The sequence below is a fragment of the Lepisosteus oculatus genome, chromosome 11 (assembly GCF_040954835.1).
Source record: "Lepisosteus oculatus isolate fLepOcu1 chromosome 11, fLepOcu1.hap2, whole genome shotgun sequence".
Lineage (NCBI taxonomy): Eukaryota > Metazoa > Chordata > Actinopteri > Semionotiformes > Lepisosteidae > Lepisosteus > Lepisosteus oculatus.
Window position 1 is genome coordinate 5,788,698 of NC_090706.1, and position 19,839 is coordinate 5,808,536.

The window sequence follows — 19,839 nt, forward strand, 5'->3', positions numbered from 1 at the left end:
TCATGATTTATTGTTATTACGTTCACTAAACTGTCTACATTTTTGTATTTCTATGACCATTTCTAACTCATCTGGCAATGCATTCTGGGATCAGTAGTTCTGAGATTGAAAAGGAGTGAATGGGGGCAAGCCTGGATAATTGATTAAAAAAATCCCAAAATGCCAGGAACCAATTGGCCCGGTCCCAGAATATGGAAAAACATTTTTATAGGCAGGTGCTTTTTTATCATGTAATCTTCTCTGGGCTCTGTAAAATGTTGAGATACTTGCATTGTGATTTGATATGTGATGTACAAAGAATAAATGTTATTTAAGTTAACTGAATATGTGGTCTTGTATGTAATAAAAGTGGCATGTTAAGTCACCTGATGGCACAGCTTTTCAGCAATAAAACTTGGAAACAACCCTTGAAATAAGGAATAAACAACTCAAAAGTTCGTGACTACAAAACACTAAGCTGTAGACACTAATGCCAAGTGGCACTAAAATGCAGAAATGTAATATTGGAACCTACAGAATTTGTTATGTTTGAATGCATCTCAGTATACTTTCTTTTTATATGGTGTGACATTAAATGCTATTCCAAGAGAAAGTACTGTAGAAAGAGTTATGAAACATTGTTCCACTGGGAGCAGAGAATTAGACTAATCTGCCTCACCCTTCTATATATAGATGTCAAGATAAGGCAGACAGAAAAAATAAGTCAGATTAGATCTCTAAATCCTAAAGTGCCAGTATCCACATGGGCAAACTAATTATATTTCCTCCTCTGTTTTTAGAAAGCGTGATTGAATCTAGATTTGAACCTGCACCAAATCTGAGTTAAATGTAAGGGCAGCCATGGTCAGAGATCTTGTACTTTCTGCAGGCTCCTGCAGTAATCTCAGCTGCTCAGCTGCACAGAGACGGTTTTCTCCCAAAGTCCAGTTTCCCTAGCGTTAGCAAACCATTCACACTAGGTACTCCCTCTTCAAAGGAGATGCAGTCATGCCTTGATTCAGCGTTTCCTGGTTCCTAGTCATGTTGCTAACAGCGAGCCCTGGAGGACAGAGCCAACTCCAGTGACCCCTGTCTTCAAGGGGGGGCAGGCAAAGAAGAGTCTCTGTGGTATTTCAGAATGTATATCAACCACAGATCATTTCATCCTCCCTAAACCCCTGGAAGTGTGGATGGCAGTTTCATCTTCCTCCAAAAGGGGTATATCCTGCCCTTGAAATATCATCTGAGTTATTCTTATATGGCAGTGTTGCGCGATTACATGCAATGATCATTTTTTTGATTAAATCTATCTATCCTGATTAAGAAAGCTAAAAAAAAGTGACTGCAGAGTTTCCCCTTGATCAGAGGAAAGAATTCCCACCCAATAAACGTTTGACTACACAATCGACAGTTTTAAAGGGTCTGATCTGCAGATCAGCAGAGAAAACCTGCCCAGTGAGTCAGACCTGAAAAAAAAAACATAATGCTGGAAGAAACCGAAGCTTGTTGTTCATTTCTGGCGAGCCTTGTGACCCGCGATTCTAAACTTCCACATTTTGAAGATACTGTGTAAAGTTTAGAGATGTCTGGAAGTTTGTGTGCGACCCAGCGCTGCCACAAACCACATGCCTTGTGAGTAACAGTTCTTGCTGGCTGCCTCCTCCTCCCCCCACTGCATTCTTCCACTCTAAACCCACTGCTGAGAGCCGGAAACTCTCCTATCTGGTCATGGAGCAGAGCTCTTCTCACCAGTGCAGGCTGCACTCCCTCCCCCTTCGCCCTCTTTGTCCCCTCCCTCTCTCTCAGCGAGTGTCAACAAGTTGAGACAGGAGTACAAGTTTGGAAGCAACCTCCTCTATCTCTCCTCCCTCTCTGTTTTACAATAGACAGGAATGCACTAGGAAAAACTGGGGAATCAGCTTCCTTTTTTTTCTCGCACATATCAGCCCATGCTCAGATACACTCCACATACTGGTGAGCAATTTAGGGAAGGAATTTCAGTTCTCCCTCCTACTGCTCCACTCACTCACAGGTAGTCATTCATGTGAGGGCGTTGCTTTCAGTGTTGCACAAAGTTGAGTGCCGTGGAGTTCCTGAAATATCAGTTCTTTTTTTCTTTTGCTGGAAGGGACAGCTCCTTTACCCAGCGGCAGCGGGCATGGAGTCACTGTGGCAGTACCAGTTCAGGATTATTATGCTGGGGGATTCCACTGTGGGCAAGTCGTCCCTGCTGAAGAGGTACACCGAGGACGTCTTCATTGAGTTCATCAACCAAACGGTGGGGGTGGATTTCTACGTGCACTTCTTGGAGGTCGAGCCAGGAGTGCGGATCAAGCTCCAGTTCTGGGACACAGCCGGACAGGAGAGGTTCAGGTAAGGGAACAGCTGGCCTGGCGTTAGAGGGGACCCAGGGTCTAATCTTTTCCACACGGTGGAAATGACTCTGAGACAGTCAGCTGATGGATTTTGATGATGGATTTATATTTGGGAATTGTTTTATAGAAAAATGTCGCTTAGGCATGAGCAGCAAATCTAGCTTAATTTTCCATTGTTAAAATATGAGTCTAAGCATGTAAACAACATTCCTACTGTTTGTAAACTAGCTGTTTTGGACTAAGGGTCATGTAGTGTTGCTACACAGGTTGTTAATGTTGAATCACAGTTGCCTAACTATGCCACATCAATAGCCCTGGACAAACACAGTGCTACTGACAACAAATGCTGTTTTCATGTAACAAATCCTACACATGGTGCTGAGAATGACCCCAGCATTATCTGTTTGTCTGGTCATTATCTATTAATCAAAAACTGAGAACACTTTGACAAGTGCCCGAAAAACAGTCCATCCCTCCTGCTTAAAACAGAAACCTCTAACACTGCAAAACCCAGAAAGGAATGCCGTATGACCCTTTTGAAAACAGGGAAGAGATTTGTTGTGTGTATCTGCAATTACTGCATTATTTATATCAAAATAGAAACTGATCAAACTGAGACCATCATCATTGCCATGACAGTCAGGGTCAGTTTCAGACCCTTCATTTCTATGTTAAGAAACATTACAAAAAGCATTGGTTAGATGCAAACATTCATGCATGTACATATATACTGTATATTAAAGTATATGGATGCCTCACTAATTTAATAGGTAGTCAGAAAATGCTAATTATGTGAATGTCTGAAGGTGACCTAAAAATATTATCAAAACAGACCAAACACAGTTCTATTAACACTGAATTTAAAAAGCTAATTCAGCTTACATAGAGCAGGAATACATTATTCTGGTGAAACTGTGTTTTACACTGAAGGTTCTCCAATTTTTATTTTTTGCAGTTAAAGGTAGCTGTACAAAATAGCTAAACAGTACTTCAAACCTCTATAGAACCTCTATAGAACAATATGTAGAGCAAACAACTGTTTTTTTTAAATGCAAACCAGATCTGTTTAAAAAACAAACGTAACAATTTGCAAGTCACACAGTAGTCTCATGCCTAGTTTGAGTGTGATAATCCACTCCTGATAAGTGCAATCAATTCTGATTTCACAGTGCACCACCTCAGTGTTTTATGAGGAGTCAAGCCACAGCAAGAAGCAATGCTATTATTTAAGCAATTTATCAAGGTGCTAGGAACCGGATTTTCAAGAATGTTTTTTTTGGTTCTTGCCATTGATCGAGAGGGCTTAACACATTGATTGTGACAAATGATCAACGATGATCGTCATGAGTAGGAAAAAGAAAGCACTTAAAAGCATTTAGCACAACAAAGCAGAGAGATCTCATGCTAATGTTCCTTGTTCCTTCAGTACAAAGAACATTCAAAGACATGAACTATTATTCTGAAGGGCAGTTGATACCTGCCTGTCTGTCAGAATGCATTTTACATTGTGTGTTACTGTCTGGAGAGGTGACTCAGGGGGTGTCTTGTCTCACCTCTCTACAGTCAGCTCCTTACAGGATCCACCCTTCTCTTCATGACAATTCCTGCCCACTTAATGGCTGTTCTTTCTCTGTTGGGCCATCAGGCTCTCTCACATTCACAACCTGCAATAATGAGATATTTTTTGTTCTTATCAACTAAAAAGTGGATAGCATGGTGACAGAGTCATGCCTCCTGGAGCTGGGGGCCTGGGTTCAGTTCCAGACCTGGGGTGCTATCCTGAAGGGGAGTTTGTATGTTCACCCTGAGTTCATGTGGGTGTTCCTCCAGGTTTTCTCTGGGTGCAGTCCTCCCACAGTCCAAGGACATGTTGGGAGGTTAATTGGCGTCTAGGAATACAGGCCCTGGTGTGAGTGGGTGTGTTTCAGTGTCTGCCCCGTGACGGACTGGCATCCTGTGCAGGATGTACCCTGTTTGTCTCTGTTGCTTGCTGGAATAGAAATAGGTGAGAATTTGGATGGAGCAGCTAAAAGTTATGAAAATAATCGCAAGCATTGGATGAACAACTAAACTATGTCCGATGTCTTGGAGCATATCGAAATCAAAGTTTGAAACAAATCCTTAGGGTTAGGATTTCAGCACTTTTCAAGTTCTTTATTGATATTAACACATGGTTTCCACACAGTCCTCCTGGTTTTTATAGCTCTCTTTAAACCAGCAGCTGCAGACGAGCTGGGAAAAGCTGCTGAAGTGCTCAATTAAGATAATATCTTGTCCGTTTAGTTCATTAGGCTTTCTGCTGCAATGAAAAGCTGCATGACAGTGGCTCTCTGGGACTGGCTTGGCATCTCATGGTATAGACACTTCCGTGCAGCTAGTTCAGATCTTTCTAATTACCTTTTATTTAAATCAATGTTTTCGATGCAGACCTAGTGTTAAGTCACAAGTTTACTGATGGCAATTTTCTGATTCATCATTCCAGGAAAACAATGATTAAGATTAACAAATCAATGCAAGGCATTATCAATAACTTCATGACAGCTGATTATCATCATACAACCAATGTGCCAGGGAGCATTCGCCATATTGTTTCATTCCAATATGGATTTGGCACATGAAGTACTGAACTTTAAAACTGGCATACTGCCTTATTGGTAATGCGCTGATAGTGGCCCCTGTAGACAAAAGGCCCAAAACAGCATGAACATCATCTCTGCAATGCACAGTGATGTTGAGGATGCCTGCAGCCAGAGATAATGGGGGAAAGTTCTGTTTTTCCAGCCGACAAGAAAGGCAACTCTTCCTTCCGTAAGCTGATACAATTAAAATGGTCAGGCTAGAGGAGGGAGCAGCTTAGATTCAGAAAAAAAAAGCTTTCCCTGCTCTGAGAGAACTGCGATGAGCTGCCTGAGAAACTAGAGCTCAGCTCCTTTCCCAGCACTTCTGCTCCCTGAATCACACAGCCAGTTTCAGGACTGAAGTAGGAGACTTGCTGTATTTCAGCAGGCTGGACAAACAGGAGCCGGTTCAGCTCTCAGGCACAGCTGATCAGGGGCTACCAGGTCACAGCTGCAAATATGAACACCTTATATACAACCTGCGGGATACCAGTCCAGCTACCTTTCACTCGTCTTCTGTCAGTTTATTTATAATGCTGATTTCACTTCCAGTCTCAAGCCTCAAAAGGACGCGAGTGTCCTCTCTGCTGTGCTGTGCAGTGCTGGCAATGACTTCTCTGTGATGAGCGATCCTAGCCTGAATTGACGGGGCTAGAGAAGAGGTGGCAGAAACCCGCGATGCGAGAGGGCTGCGATCCTGCTCGCTTTGCATGTTTCCCTCAGCACCTGCTTCAAATCTTTCCTTGTTCCATTTGGCAAACAATCGCACACACGATGGAAAAACCGACGGACTAGGGCTGTGGCACTGTGTTACAGGACTGGGTGTCAGGAGAGCTTCTTGCTTCTTTCCCGCAGGTCGGTGACCCGGTCCTACTACCGCAACTCCGTGGGCGGGCTGCTGGTGTTCGACCTCACCAACAGGAGCTCCTTTGAGAGCGTGCGGGAGTGGCACAGGGAGGTGCAGGAGCGAGTGCACCCCCAGAAAATGCTGTTCCTGCTGGTGGGGCAGAAGAGCGACCGGACGGGGGAGCGAGCGGTGGAGCGGGAGGAGGCCGAGCTGTTGGCCCAGGAGCTGGAGGCGCCCTACGTCGAGACCTCGGCCAAAAGCGGCACCAACGTGACGGGGGCTTTCGAGCAGCTGACGCGGCGGATATACGAGGCGCTGCGCAGCGGGGACCTGCAGATCCGCGAGGGCTGGGACGGCATCAAGTGCTCTGCCCCGCGGGCCCTGGAGCTGCGACCCCCCGCAGAGAAGCCCCCCGAGAGCAACAAGCCCTGTCCCTGCTAGCTTCACCCTCTGGAGAAAACAAAAGAGCTAAGAACTCCGATACACTCTGGGGGAAGGCTCCCGGAATGAAAAGCGAATTCCCCTAGAAAGCAGCAGATTTTTTTCCACCCGAATGAATTTGGACTTCAGTATTATACGTAATTTATTCGTTTTTGTGATATTTCAATCGATCGAAACCCCAAACCGAATCGATGTCATGATTTCGTGCTCCCATCAGTCTCCTCCATCCCTGCCGCGTCCGAGTTCTGCGAGACATCTGCATGCTGATAATTTCATCAGGCGTCGATCTAAGGGACAAAGACTCGAAAACAAGTGGTAAACTACAGAGGACGAAATATCACGAGCATTGCAAATCTATACAAAAGTATGGAAACCTTCCATTGTGGTGCATTACGTTACTTTTATTTTGAATCCATTGTGAAAACTTGAAAAGAAATTTAGCAGGCATGTTTAGAATGTGGAATCAATCTGGGTGATTCTCCAACTGCATCGATTACCAAACAGCTCAATTTTACGAAACAGCCGGGCACTATGGGAATATGTTCTTGAAAAGGAAAGAATGAGTACCGTTTTCAAGGTTTTCTTATCCTCACAAACTGACAGCCTGTGTATAATGGCCACCTTGCAGGTCCATGCATCTTACAGGGTGTGCCCAAGGACATGTTGAGTTTTTATTTAAAGAAATGTTCCACTTCAATATGAAAAATAAAACGATTTTTTGTCTCTCCACTTGCACTGAATAGTCACTCTACAGATAAAAGGTCTGTATCGGTCTCCTGATATTTGTTTCCAAGTTTCTTCTCCTTAGTGTTTCCTTCTGTGTGAAGTTCTGCAGCGTCTATGAGACTTGACAAAGTCATTAACTACATTAACTAAGCCCCAGGGAGCTAAGGTCTTCTCTCTTTACCATCACCATGAGCATGAAGGTGAAATGGACATAATTTGCCTTATTGATTTTTTTTCTTGAAGTTATTTTGTGTGCTTTAAATTATTTTTACCTTTTGCATTATCATATAAATCACACCTCTGTTATCAAATACCTACTTTTTATGGCAAACAATATGGTGCACAAGAGGAATACCTGTGTAATATGGGAACACCACTACAATACTGTGGCTGTTCAGACTGGGGTACAGCTCAACAGCAAGGGGGGTGCCAGACCTGAGACAGGGCATATATGAGAGACCACTGTGTCAGTTTCCTCTGGAGAGATGATGTCCGGTTGGTGTCTGTGGAGTGCAAAAAACTTTCCAATATTTCAGTGCTAGTGAGGCCACTATTATTTTCTGCAATAACACTTAACGATGCAGCAAAGGATGTTCTGATATGACAAAACCCTCTTTACTCTTACTGTACCACAATGTAGTTGACCTGAGTGTGCACCTCTGTTTTCCGAGTGCCGAAACAACGGTGACATTGTTCACACAAAGCAACTTCCCCAACAGCACTGTACCCGCCCTCTACTGTAGTGTTAAAACACCTCTCCCTCTACAGTGATTTGCATTTTATTCAAAACCCAATTCAAGTCAGAGTATGTCTGTCAAACTGCCACAATGTTTAGAGGACTAAATTCAAATTCTATTTTCACACATAGAATAGGGGGCACTTTATATTAACCAAGAAACTCAAAGCATTTCTGTAAAACAGGAGAATTATCAATTGTTTTCACATTCTTATAAAAAACTGCTAAGTTTGCCTCGTTTTAAGAACATTGTGGAATGTTGGTTGACTTTACACTGTTTGACCACTGACATATATACCATAAATATACACACGCTCCAAAATATGTCTGAATACATTCTTATCATTAATATCAAATATATCCTTGATGCATAAACTCAACAGGCAGAACTTTTGCAAATATATTTCAAACTATTTTTTGTGCAGCCTAGAATCATGGATGGACTGGAGATTAGTTACTATTCAGTGACCCTTCTAATTACACCTGACAGGATTTCCTGGCCATTTTTTCAAAATACAACAAGGACTTTAAACAAACATCCAAACCATCAATATACATACTTTCTCAGTTTTAAAAATGAACTTGATACTGGAACCATGGAGATGGAATATTACTTCACCATTTGTTGCTAGCTATAAAACATTTAAGAACTGAACTAAATAAATATTACATCTGTAAATTAGTCTGTTAAGGGGTTATTGACATGCAGCAAAATCTAGCACCAGCTACAATATTACACTGAGATATTTCGGGAAATATTACACGAACGAAAAGATATAAAATTGTTTTTCTCTACCTGAATATCAGGGGAGTGTTAAAACCCAATTGAAACAAAATTTCCATCTCAAATTCTGTGCAAGAAAAACTGTAATAAAAAGGCACTTTTTAAAAATTTAATTCCATATTCAAAAATACTCCCACAAAGCAAGAAAACTTGTAATTCCTGTGCACTTATTTTTCTAGCTCAGGTGCAGGTAGGCCCCTTTGACATTCCAGAGTTAGTTTGGAGTTACACTGTTGTTGGAACAGCTCTGGGACATCTACTGAAGACGTCAAACCCTATGATGGGTCAGGGACAACTTGCGTCATCTTACTTGATGAATCACAACCCTGATCTGGTTTTGGAATATCCTAAAATTGAACAGTATAGATAGGGGTATCAAATTGGATAGAACATCTTGTAACAGCACTACCCCATATCTGTACATATTTCAAGATTTTGTCACAATACAAAAACAAAAATTTCATTCCTGTATGGTTTTGAAATTCCACAATGCTTTTTTCTTTTTTTTTTCTATAGGCCCTGTCCCAGTGTCACACAGTATTTTTCTGTTGCACCTTGGATTAACTAGGCACTGCAATGTATGTGCAATATGGTTCAATTTCATATTTCAGTTACACAATGTATATCCATAAGTTCTACCTCTTAATTCTTTCAGCTCTACAGCTCAGGTTGGTGCTGTTATCTCTTTTCCTTACAGGCTAATTTGAAATTCTTCATTTGCCATGGCACCATGCTCTATCTCCTGGAAAGGAAGAGAGGAGGCAGTGCAGGAAAAAAAGGAGTGGCCCTCAGAAATTTTCCAAAACAATGTCTGGTTATGAAATAAATGGCACTGTAGGAATGAAGGAGGTTCTGTCAAACCAAAAGTGCAGCTGTGATCTCCTGTGGCTTCACAAACAGAAGTGAGGCAGAATTATTCCAAGCACTTGTTGAAACGTTGCACAATATTTACATTGTAACCAGCAGTGCAATACACAAAAAAACATACAGCTGGTCTTCTTCTTTAAGAGTTTATTTAATTATTTTGTTATGTTACATGGAATATGTGGATTTCAATAAACTTAATTAAACTTAATAAACAAAAAGAAACTTCTTTAGGATTAATTCACGTGTATTTTTTCAGCACCAGTCCAAATCCCCTACAGCAGCACTGCAGAGAAGAGCCAAAGAGAGACTGTGATGAGTATGAATGAGGACACCAAAGTAAATGTAACTGCAAAGGAGAGAAAATTCACATTATACCTGGACTAGATTGATCCTTCCAGTAAACCTGTGAGTTAACCTAAGATACAACATTGCTTTCAAAAGACATCTGATGATGAGTGATTCAGATCTTATACAAAGAAAAAAGTTACCAATTCGCCTCCTGCAATGGGGTTGTGCAGATTCACTGACCCCACCTAAAATTTATCAAGGCCTTGACATTTACATATATTTACTGTTTAAATGAGTAGGAAATGTCAGGATTCAATACCCTTATTTCACTTCTGTGTCATAACCCCAACCCAGTCCCCAATAAAAAAACAAAGTTCTGAAAGGTCTTCCTCCAGCTGCTTCAAGTCTTCCTATTTTTTGGTTGTTTTGCGGATCAGTGCCATTCTCTGAAACAAAGACATGATGAAGAATTAGAAAATCCCATCCGAACATCCCTGCACACACTATATGTACTGAACAAGTATTTACATTTCTTCTCCCACACAAATATATTTGTGCCATCCCCATATGTAAAGTGGTCTGAGAACTGACAGGAACCATAAATCAAAATCTTGACTCAAAGTTTGAACAAATATTGCTGAACAGGCATTAGGTCAGATTGTTGACGTAACTGCCTTCTTTTCTCTGAACTGGGAATCAAAAAGCATACTGATCTCATTGGGGAGCTCACGTTTTAATGAATGTCAGCATATAACCCACTCTTTAAACTAAAGAACAGATACTGTATGTCCCCTAAATAGAATTAAACTGTACAGTTATTAGGACAGTTTCTTCAGCAGCATTAATAAATGAGATTGTAGTAGTCAGTATTAAATATTGATTACTTCAATGCAATTGTTAATTACAACTGCCTATCCTCCCCACTGATAGCTGGTGTGTGGTGAGCGTTCTGGCGCACTATGGCTGCCGTCGCATCATCCAGGTGGGGCTGCACACTGGTGTTGGGGGAGAGGGGTCATCCATGACCTGTAAAGCGCTTTGAGTGGAGTGTCCAGAAAAGCGCTATATAAGTGTAAGCAATTATTTTTATTAATATTAACTAAAAATTACAAATGTAAATGATAACTTCCGTGTAATTTTGTTCCCGAGGCTGTGATCAGATGATGAGGATAGGAACAGATATATTAAAAATGTGAGTTATGTGCCTCAGAGGAGTGCCACTTCACAAGTCAGTCAGAAGGAAACCAGAAGGTCTATATTTCTTAAACACTGCTGACACCCTGGGGACTAAAATGTGAGCACAAAGAGAAGCTGACCTGTTTGTGGGCCTCTGTAGTGCAGGCCTTTTTATAGGGCCGGATTTCATCTGATCCAAAGCCTGGGATCCACATGTTCCACTGACGCTCTACAGGGAGAAATCACAACAAAGACAAGGAAGGCATCAGAGCTGAACAACCTAACTCTCCTTCCCTTCCTGGCAATGGGCTTTCCAGTGAATTTTCTGATCAAAATAGTCTTGTAAACATAAAGCAAAATCCAAAGCCCACAAGAGTGGACTAACCAAGGTTACTTTGCTCCAAGCAACAACAAATGAACAAAGTACCGCCAGACAATTGTGGTTCATAGTTTATAATACCTTTAAAAAATATTACATATTTCTAAAATGCAACCTTCCAAATATCTTGAAAGGTCACTTTCACATTCAATACAAAACATGAAAGAGAAGGTGACGCAGTCCGAAAGGCAAGGGTAAATATACACAGCACCCAAATGAACAGGAGCACTGAAGGAAAAGTCACAGCACAAATAGACAAAATATCCACAGAATACAGAAATGCACTTCAAAAACGAAAAGTGTTTTAACCCAACAGGGCCTTGATTAGGGAAGAATGAAGTAACAAACAATATCTGTGTTTTTCTAACATACCTCAGTCAAATGTGTTTGCATTACTCAATTAGTCAAGACAATAGTGAATTACATGGCAATTTTGATGTCAAATTGAAGTTAATAGCAATATTACAATATTATCTATTGACACCTAAAGAAGCCTCCATAGCCAAAACGTTGTCTCTTCTCTTTTCAGCACGGAATACACCTTTACCTGTTCCTTTGCAGCCTACACATGCTGATGCAGCTCCCTACTTATCTACGTTGTTTACTTTAATAACCAAGACACCTGTGAACAGTTATTAACAATTATTTTCTTTGTTAAAATGTAAAAAAAGACATATGGCTTTTAAACCATACTTCAGTCTGTATCCAACTCTGGGTCTGGGGACCTAGAGCATCCCAGAAAAAAAAGAGTTTTACCTCAAACTTGGCAATGGGGACAACTGACACCGTCATACCATGGATTTACGGATTACGGCCCTGCAGTTCTCGAATCAACACTAAATTGACTGTAGATGTATTCATAATCACTCATTTGAAAAAAAAAAAACAAAAGGCTCCATTTTCGTGCTAAAAAAAGGCGCTTAAATTTACAATGACTTAACAAGAATGGAAAGATTATAATCCTTAATGATCATTTTCACAGCTTTTAAAAGCTAACTTGTTACAGCAGCATGCTCTTAGAAGGCCCAATGCAGCGACACTATATGTAATATAGTGTATCTATATCTTTCTAGTATCATCAGTCTTCAAGTAATCTGAACCACTGACATGAATAAGAAGGGATACAAGAGGTGATACTATAAGAATAAAAAGCAGGTTGGCACTGTCCCTCACAGTAACATCTGGTGGCAGCTGTCCACTTACCCAAGTGCAGCTGCACATCTTTCACCTCCAGGGTGTTGGACTTGCGATGACGGGCGAGCTGGCAGGCGGCAGTCACTACACTCTCAATGAAGTCATCTGCAATCTGCAGCAGCATCTATGTAATGGGTCACAGAGATTAATCAGTGGCAGTGGCACTTCCCAAGGGCAGTACAAGAGATTCCGGCTAGAAACATGCATTCTTCAACTCTGGATTCAGAGTATCTGTATCAGCAAGAAGACATTTATCATGATGCCCTGCCATTTAGAAAATCTACCAAACCCCCGGTATCTTAATCTAACTTGTTCCACGTATTATCTAAAACCAATTTGCAATACAAACCAACAGAACCAGCATTAAAGACCAAGGAAAATCAAAAACACAATAAGATGCAGTGAAAGCAAAGGGAGCATCTGAATGAAGTTAAGCAGGTGTGAGCCTGGATGTGAGACCTAAGGTTACTGCTGGAAGAGGTGTTGGTGGGGCAAGTAGGGGGCACTCGCCCTGCAGTCTGTGTGGGTCCTAATGCCCCAGTACAGTGACAGGGACACTATACTGTAAAAAGGCACTGTCCTTTGGATGAGACGTAAAACCGAGGTCTTGACTCTCTGTGGTCATTAAAAATCCCAGGTCCTTTCTTGAAAAGAGTAGGGTTTTTACCCCAGTATCCTGGCCATACGTCCCATTGGCCTTTACCAATCATATCATGGCCTCCTAATAATCCCCATCTATGAATTGGCTTCATCACTCCTCCCCACTGAGAGCTGATGTGTGGTGAGCATTGTGGCGCACCATGGCTGCCATCACATCATCCAGGTGGATGCTGCACATTGGTGGTGGTGGAGGAGAGTCCCCATAACTTGTAAAGTGCTTTAAGTGGAATGTCCAAAAAAGCTGTATATAAGTGTATGCAACTATTATCACTATTAATATACCAAGACTTTTCAGCTCCACCATCACCACAAAAGAAACCAACTTTAATGAAACCTGACTGCTAACACATGCAATCTTACAACTTTGTCTGAAACTAGTCTTACACAGGCACATGGATGGGACTCACCTCCTCCACATCTTCATCCAGCTGCTCGTTGGGGTCAATCTCTCTAACCAGGTCCTGCAGCTTCTTCTTGCTAAGCACCTGGATGTAGGACACAAGCACAGCTTACTCATCCAACTGCAGATGCTCCTCATTGTCACTTTGTGACTACATACTATAAAAAGGCTCAGGAAAAAGATGCAGGGACAGTTCTCTAGCCTTTTCTAGTACAGAACACTGAAATTTGATAGTGGGTTAATGCCTAAAAAATAATTTCCAAGACATACAAAAACAATGCAACATCATCATGAGCCAGAAGAGAGATTCCTGTCTGTCATGTCTGTCCTGTTACACAGTGGCTTAAACATTTGAGAACCTCATCTGGCCATTTTTAAATATGCCAGTGGATCACTTCCTGGCAAATAATGATATGTTAAGGAACTTAATCTGAAGGCTGCCAGAAAGATAGAAGAAATTAGAATCCCCCTACACACACAAAAACCATGGCAGAGAAGTATCAAAATCCATGCGTAACACATTAAGCAGTGATAACAGACTGGGAAGGGGTACCTGTGTGCCCTCGGGGCTCAGTCTTCCAGGTACCTGGGTATTTGGGACTTTGCCCGGTACCACAGCTGCAGTGCTATTGGCCATGCTGGTGGAGAGAGGAGGGGTGGCAGAGGGCTCGGCTTTCACAGTGGTGGAGAAGTTAGAAAGGTTGGTTAAAGCCTGTGGCTGGTACTGGGTCATAATCTGCTGGGCTTTGGCCTTTAGATCATGAAGTTTCTCGAGGTCTTGAAGCTGTTTGGAGTTGTAAGGACCAGGTCCAATCAGCTGCAATTAAAAATGAAAAAAAAAATCTGTAAACAGTGATATATCTTGGTTTAAAAATGGGAAGGTCTGAGGCTTCCCAGAAACATTACATAGGTTTAAAGACAAGCTGGTCTAAAGCAGCAGGGGGCAGTGATTAACTAAGAAAGCAGGGCAGTGTAGCATGTCAGCATTTTGCAGTGTTGGGGAGTATATAAAGAGTAAAAACATACTCTTTAGTAGAATAATGTGTGGGTGGAAGTTGGTGTTCCTATTGTGTATAGTGGGATCCTTAAAAACTCATGCTGGAGTCTTGAGAAACAATACAATAAGAAATAAAAGTAACCAGGCATAAGAGAAGATTTTCATAGCTGGTGTGACCATTCTGAAGCCCAATAAAGAAGAGTTTTTCAGAGCTATGACAGCACTACCCTGTGAACACGTGACACTGGAAGGAAACATTTTCTTTACGGTTGGCAAATAGTCATCAGAAATTAAATGACCTCATCAACAGGTCACCGCATGAGTCGAATGTCTTTCAAAAAATTGCTGCCAAATTTCCTAACAAGAAAATAACAAAACTACTGTTGCCATTTAGTAAGGCAGGATTAAAGTAGACAGGAGGTTGCTGGTGAAAGCTGTTCACTTAACAGACCTTTACAATAAATAAGCAAGTAATAGGTTTATTCCATGCTGAAAAAAAAGAAAGAAAACAACGTTTTGGCCATGGAGCCTTCTTTAGGTGTGTGGAGCCGCCTTCTCTTTTCAGCATGGAATAAACCTATTACTTGTTCCTTTGCAGCATACGCATTCTGACGCAGCTACCCACTTGAACTACTAACAATACACGATCAATCTGTTTTATAAATAATTTTAAATGCCACAAATACCTTATAATTGCTATAAATATCTTACAAGAATACAGAATAACTTAAGGAAGAGACCTTTGAACTTTCTGCTCAAACACACAAATAAACCTACATAAAACTACAAATGAGAGGTTACTATTGGCCCCTTTGTCTTGCTTGGTAGGCTCACTAATAGATAACCATTCCAAGGTCCAACAAACCATACAGTTGTTTGTTGAATGAAGCCAGGGTATCACCTTCAGAATCACCTGAAAATCATGAAGGTGTGCACTTAGATGGCTTTGTCAATGCATTTCTTGATTTTGAATATTTGTGCCAAGACCTTGCTTAGTCTTCACTGGTCATAACTAAAACGATGAAGTTTTTTTTTTACCTGGAGTAGAACATTCCTCTAAATCCAAGAACACATCTATTGTTCTCCTCTGCACTGATTCCAGAGAATCAATAATTTTGAAAACTGTTTGGCTGTTAAAACAACAAGAGTGAATAATGAATATAAATGCATCCTACAAAGATAACCAGGTAGAACATACTGTATGCTTGGGCCAAGTGAGTGAGTTATGCATTGTAAGCTGATGCTGCACTCACAGCAACCTCACACAGCAAAGGTCAGCTCACACAGCTACTGTACTTACTGCTATCTGAGTGTCTAGATCCCTAATAACATCAGCTACAGCTGAAGGCCCAGTAATAGGGGAGGCCATTTCCACATGCTACTGTACCTGGAAACAAACAGCATGTTACTGTCACTGCACTGTCAATGCCAGAACAGCACACAGGTATATGAAAGGCTACATAAGAGTAGAGACCCTTCAGCGACATGTCTCTGCTCCTGTTCTAAGAATCACGCAGGAATGCTACTGCATGACACTGGCAACACACAGCTAGTTTGCCTTTGGTGGTGGTGATGTGGGGGTCATGTTTATATCACCATATTTTAAACCTTATCTCTTAACCCAACTGTTTAAGTAACATACAAGCAGCCCTCCAATCTGCCATTGTTCTGTCTGAGGTCTGCTTGGTGATACATTCCTGGCACCTAACTAATCTTTTTAAATTAATCAGTGAAACAAGTTAAGACTCTCAACTCACAGGGCCTCTTTAAAAAATATTTCAGTTGAAACTAGATCCTAACTGTAGCCCTCCTGATGCTGCTCCAGCAAGCTAAATGCAAACCAAAGCAATGCTACAAAGACATTCCGCGAGGGCTGGGGTTAAGAACAGTTGTTTTACGGCTCTGAAGTCTAACTTTGAAACTAGTTACCTTACAAATAACACCTTTTCAAATGCACCGATGGTATTTGAAAATAGTTCCTAAAAAATATTTAAAAGCTCAACTGGAAACCCCGAAGAACTGATTTGGAGAGCTGCTACTCCAACATGTACAGTAACTACAGTCTACCAGTATTTACCTTCCCTTAAACGGACAACATTACAAGCAATAAGAGAGAACTCTGGAAGTAGCAGTGTGTACCACCTGTACTCATAAAAAGTAAAAGAGAGAAAAATAATCAACATACGATATCAAGTGTATTATTGGTCATTTGGGTGAAACATCCCTAAAGCATTTTACTTCTATTGTTTAAATTAGCTGAAATGGAAAATAATTCTCTCGATGTCAAAGTGGAGCCTAATTGCAACGACGAACACGGTAAAACTCACGTTTCTCAACAGTAATAACGGACCGATAAGCTTGTCCAACCAGAAGTGGTAAAGACGACATACATCATAGAAACATCTACGAAAATAACATCCAAATTAAAACTGCAATACACAAAAGAGGCATACATGCACAAAGACAGCGATAGGTTTTAATTGAACAATTCTCCCCATTACTGAAGGATTGCCAAAAAAGTGGCGTTCCTTTGACATCTAAGAAATGTGCGATGCATTGTAAATTTGTTCGAAATAGTGGTTTACGTTACGGTAGTCTCGACAAATAAAACTATTTATTTCTCCCACATACCAGCGGACAAAATTAATCAAGATCTCCAAATCGTCCGTCACACATCGGTCCTGTGTATTTAATGTTTCTACTGATTCTTCTACTGTCAAACCTATAACCAAACCGGACTGAGACAGCTCCGATCATGCGAACTGAGTAAAGCACGAAACACGTCAAACAGACATTTTTACAACGCCAAATGTTAGACTTTTTACATAATTTTAAAAAGGAAGGAGGCATTACGCTCCTTATGAAGCCGAAATAAACACGGGGTCCGCTATTTCGAATAGACGGTTAACTTGTATCTACTTAAAAGTAATTTTCCAAACGTTTCCCGCCGTCCGCAGTGCACACGGATTCACTTCTGAATTCGAATATAACTTACATTCCAATCTCAACTCTATCTCCCCATGTTTCACGCCTTATTTCTGGCTTTTAGATTATTTAGATGCCACCGACGTCGAACACCGTGACTCCCAGTATCAGCTTTGTGTTTCTTTGAACCAACTTCCTGTCTCTCCGGAATTACTTCCGGTGCCACTTGACCTCCCTAACGTCCATTCTGATTGGTTAATGGCGGGCGTTAAGGCTGTATCCTGTAACCAGAAGAAATTACTACGGTGCTTTTTTCGCTATATTATCGATGATGTACTCTTCACACATACTATTGGAAATAGTTTTAGTTTTAAGTGTGATTGTTTGTACGCTGCATTCTCCTGGTCTTTACTCTTTGATGTCCTTGATTTCGTGTTAAACCAGGCATTGTCAACCTTTCTTTCCACGTCTCTTTTTATATCCTCTGAATTAGACATCCAATCAAAACAAAAAACAGAATACATGTTCTGATTCTAATGTGATATAGTTTATAGTGTTACAAAGAAAACGGTTGTTTCTTGGAACTTATTTCAAACTGAACTGCGAGTGATTAGAACTCCCCTTAAGTGCCCTTGGAAGACTCCGCCGGAAAAGATAAACTGTTTAATAAACAAGCTAAAATTCCCCTTGTTTCTAAAGAACTAGGAGGTTTCCTGGACATAGTGTTGCAAACTGGACCAGAATCAACAGATCATTTTGAGACAAGACAGGCCTTACATGTTACTTGTTACTGAACCAAACTAACGTGCAAACTAAGTAGAACTACATTTTATTACTTTATTTTTGTCAGAGGAAATAAATCATATCTGCAATTTGGGTGATTGCAAAATGAAACAGTGCAAATAAAAAAATATTGAGATTCCATAATTAATATATTTATTAACAGTGTCTCATGATAATTAAGCAAATAATTATCCCCTGATGAACAAGAAGGGATAAGAATACTTATTCTTAAGAATTCTTATACTTAATAATATATTTATATTATTTTTATACTATTAATACTAAGTTATCGCTGCTAGTCTTCATAGTTGTAGTTCTTAAAATGATCAACATTACTAACAAATATAACAGGATCACAAAAATGATAGTTTAAACGTTCACTGATACTGTGCGACCGACAATCTTGACTGAAGCCCCGCCTCAGAATTGTATGGTATCCCATGATGCCTCCATATTTGCATACAACTCTTCTTCGTTTTTTTTTTAACAATGATATAGAAATGGCAGTATTTAAGAAAACGCCGTTTTGGCTTCAACAGCTGTATCTACAAATAGTTGTTTTGCATACAGTGTGATAGGAACACTAGTTTTGAGCTCTCGCACAATAGTCACCGCAAACCGCTTACTCATGCAAGGACAAGGCTACTCCACCTGCGGATGCATTCGGTAAAAAGGGCTTGTGCTGTGAATTGCACAGGGACGGGGTGGGGATCTCGCCCCGTCTCTGCGGAATCGATATCAAGAGATTTCGGAAGCACAATTTTTGTGATTCTGGGCTGCTGATGATCGATATTCTTGGCGCCCTACATTATTGTGTTAAAAACAGATGGAAGTCGTGTCGTTAATTATATGTAGTTGTGGAGCGTCAATATTTGTGATGTGAGACGCTTTGCTGCTTAACCACAGGGTGTCGACATACGCACGTGCACGTAGAAACAGATCTTCCTCAACTAATTTCAACCGATAAAAATTGAAGTTTTCTAAAATGATGCTTAGTAGATATACACTATACTACTTATTAAATATTCAAGTTAAAAAGTTAACGGACTGCTAAATGCTATTTCTCTGTATAGCAGCACAGGGTATTTGGTAGAATTCCGGTCTTAGGGTGCTAACTGCATGAAATTTGAATGTTTTTCCCATGTTTGTGTGGGTTTTCACTAGTTGGTTTTCTCAGGTCGCTCTGGTTTCCTCCTACAGTCCAAATAAATAATAATAATAATAATTCCTAACACTTACATAGCACTTTTTGGAGACTCTACTCAAAGCACTTTACAGTAATGGGGACTCCCCTCCACCAATGTGCAGCCCCACTTGAATAATGTGATGGCAGCCATAGTGCACCAGTATGTTTACCACACACCAGCTATCAATGGGGAGGAGAGCAGAGATTAAGCCAGTTCACAGAATGGGAGACCTCCTAATACTCCTCATGTATGAATTGGCCAGGATGCCAGGGATACCCCTACTCTTTTCAATCAATCAAAGTTTATCAAATGCACAAAAATACAGCATGCAGCAATAAGTAGCCAGCAGCCATATCACCCTGCACCTCACAACTGGCAACCAACTGAAGCTCAGCAGGTGTGAGCCTGGTCAGTACCTGGATGAGAGACCTCCTGGGAAAAACTAAGGTTGCTGCTGGAAGAGGTGTTAGTGGGGCC

At 40.9% G+C, this 19,839-nt stretch overlaps 3 protein-coding genes and 1 non-coding gene across 10 annotated transcripts in view; 3 read left to right on the forward strand and 1 right to left on the reverse strand.

The window, feature by feature from the left end:
- The first annotated feature begins 1,798 nt into the window (after positions 1–1,798).
- rab42b (RAB42, member RAS oncogene family) lies at positions 1,799–6,989 on the forward strand. 2 transcript variants are annotated; one of them, XM_015348814.2, is made up of 3 exons: positions 1,799–2,011; positions 2,108–2,352; positions 5,828–6,989. In XM_015348814.2, the coding sequence occupies exons 2-3, from the start codon at positions 2,138–2,140 to the stop codon at positions 6,258–6,260; spliced, it is 648 nt and encodes a 215-aa protein (XP_015204300.1). In that variant the 5' UTR covers positions 1,799–2,011; positions 2,108–2,137; the 3' UTR covers positions 6,261–6,989. The 2 variants fall into 2 exon arrangements, with proteins under 2 accessions (XP_015204300.1, XP_015204301.1); XM_015348815.2 differs by having other exon boundaries at positions 1,799–1,953.
- A 2,513-nt stretch (positions 6,990–9,502) lies between these two features.
- Positions 9,503–17,593, reverse strand: taf12 (TAF12 RNA polymerase II, TATA box binding protein (TBP)-associated factor). 6 transcript variants are annotated; one of them, XM_015348810.2, is made up of 8 exons: positions 17,463–17,593; positions 16,795–16,870; positions 15,506–15,597; positions 14,024–14,287; positions 13,478–13,555; positions 12,420–12,534; positions 10,978–11,066; positions 9,503–10,107 (listed from the first exon to the last, which is right to left on the reverse strand). In XM_015348810.2, the coding sequence occupies exons 4-8, from the start codon at positions 14,201–14,203 to the stop codon at positions 10,072–10,074; spliced, it is 498 nt and encodes a 165-aa protein (XP_015204296.1). In that variant the 5' UTR covers positions 14,204–14,287; positions 15,506–15,597; positions 16,795–16,870; positions 17,463–17,593; the 3' UTR covers positions 9,503–10,071. The 6 variants fall into 6 exon arrangements, with proteins under 6 accessions (XP_015204296.1, XP_015204294.1, XP_015204297.1 ...); XM_015348808.2 differs by lacking the exon at positions 15,506–15,597 and adding an exon at positions 15,768–15,854; XM_015348811.2 differs by lacking the exon at positions 16,795–16,870.
- Positions 10,713–19,839, forward strand: part of gmeb1 (glucocorticoid modulatory element binding protein 1) — a 48,828-nt gene continuing 39,701 nt past the window's right edge. The window contains exon 1 of the mRNA XM_069195442.1: positions 10,713–10,733. The gene's annotated coding sequence lies outside the window, so the exon portion shown is untranslated. The remainder of the gene's footprint in view (positions 10,734–19,839) is intronic.
- Positions 18,844–18,981, forward strand: LOC138241926 (U11 spliceosomal RNA). The gene has a single exon (XR_011191216.1). It is a non-coding gene; the product is annotated as a U11 spliceosomal RNA (small nuclear RNA).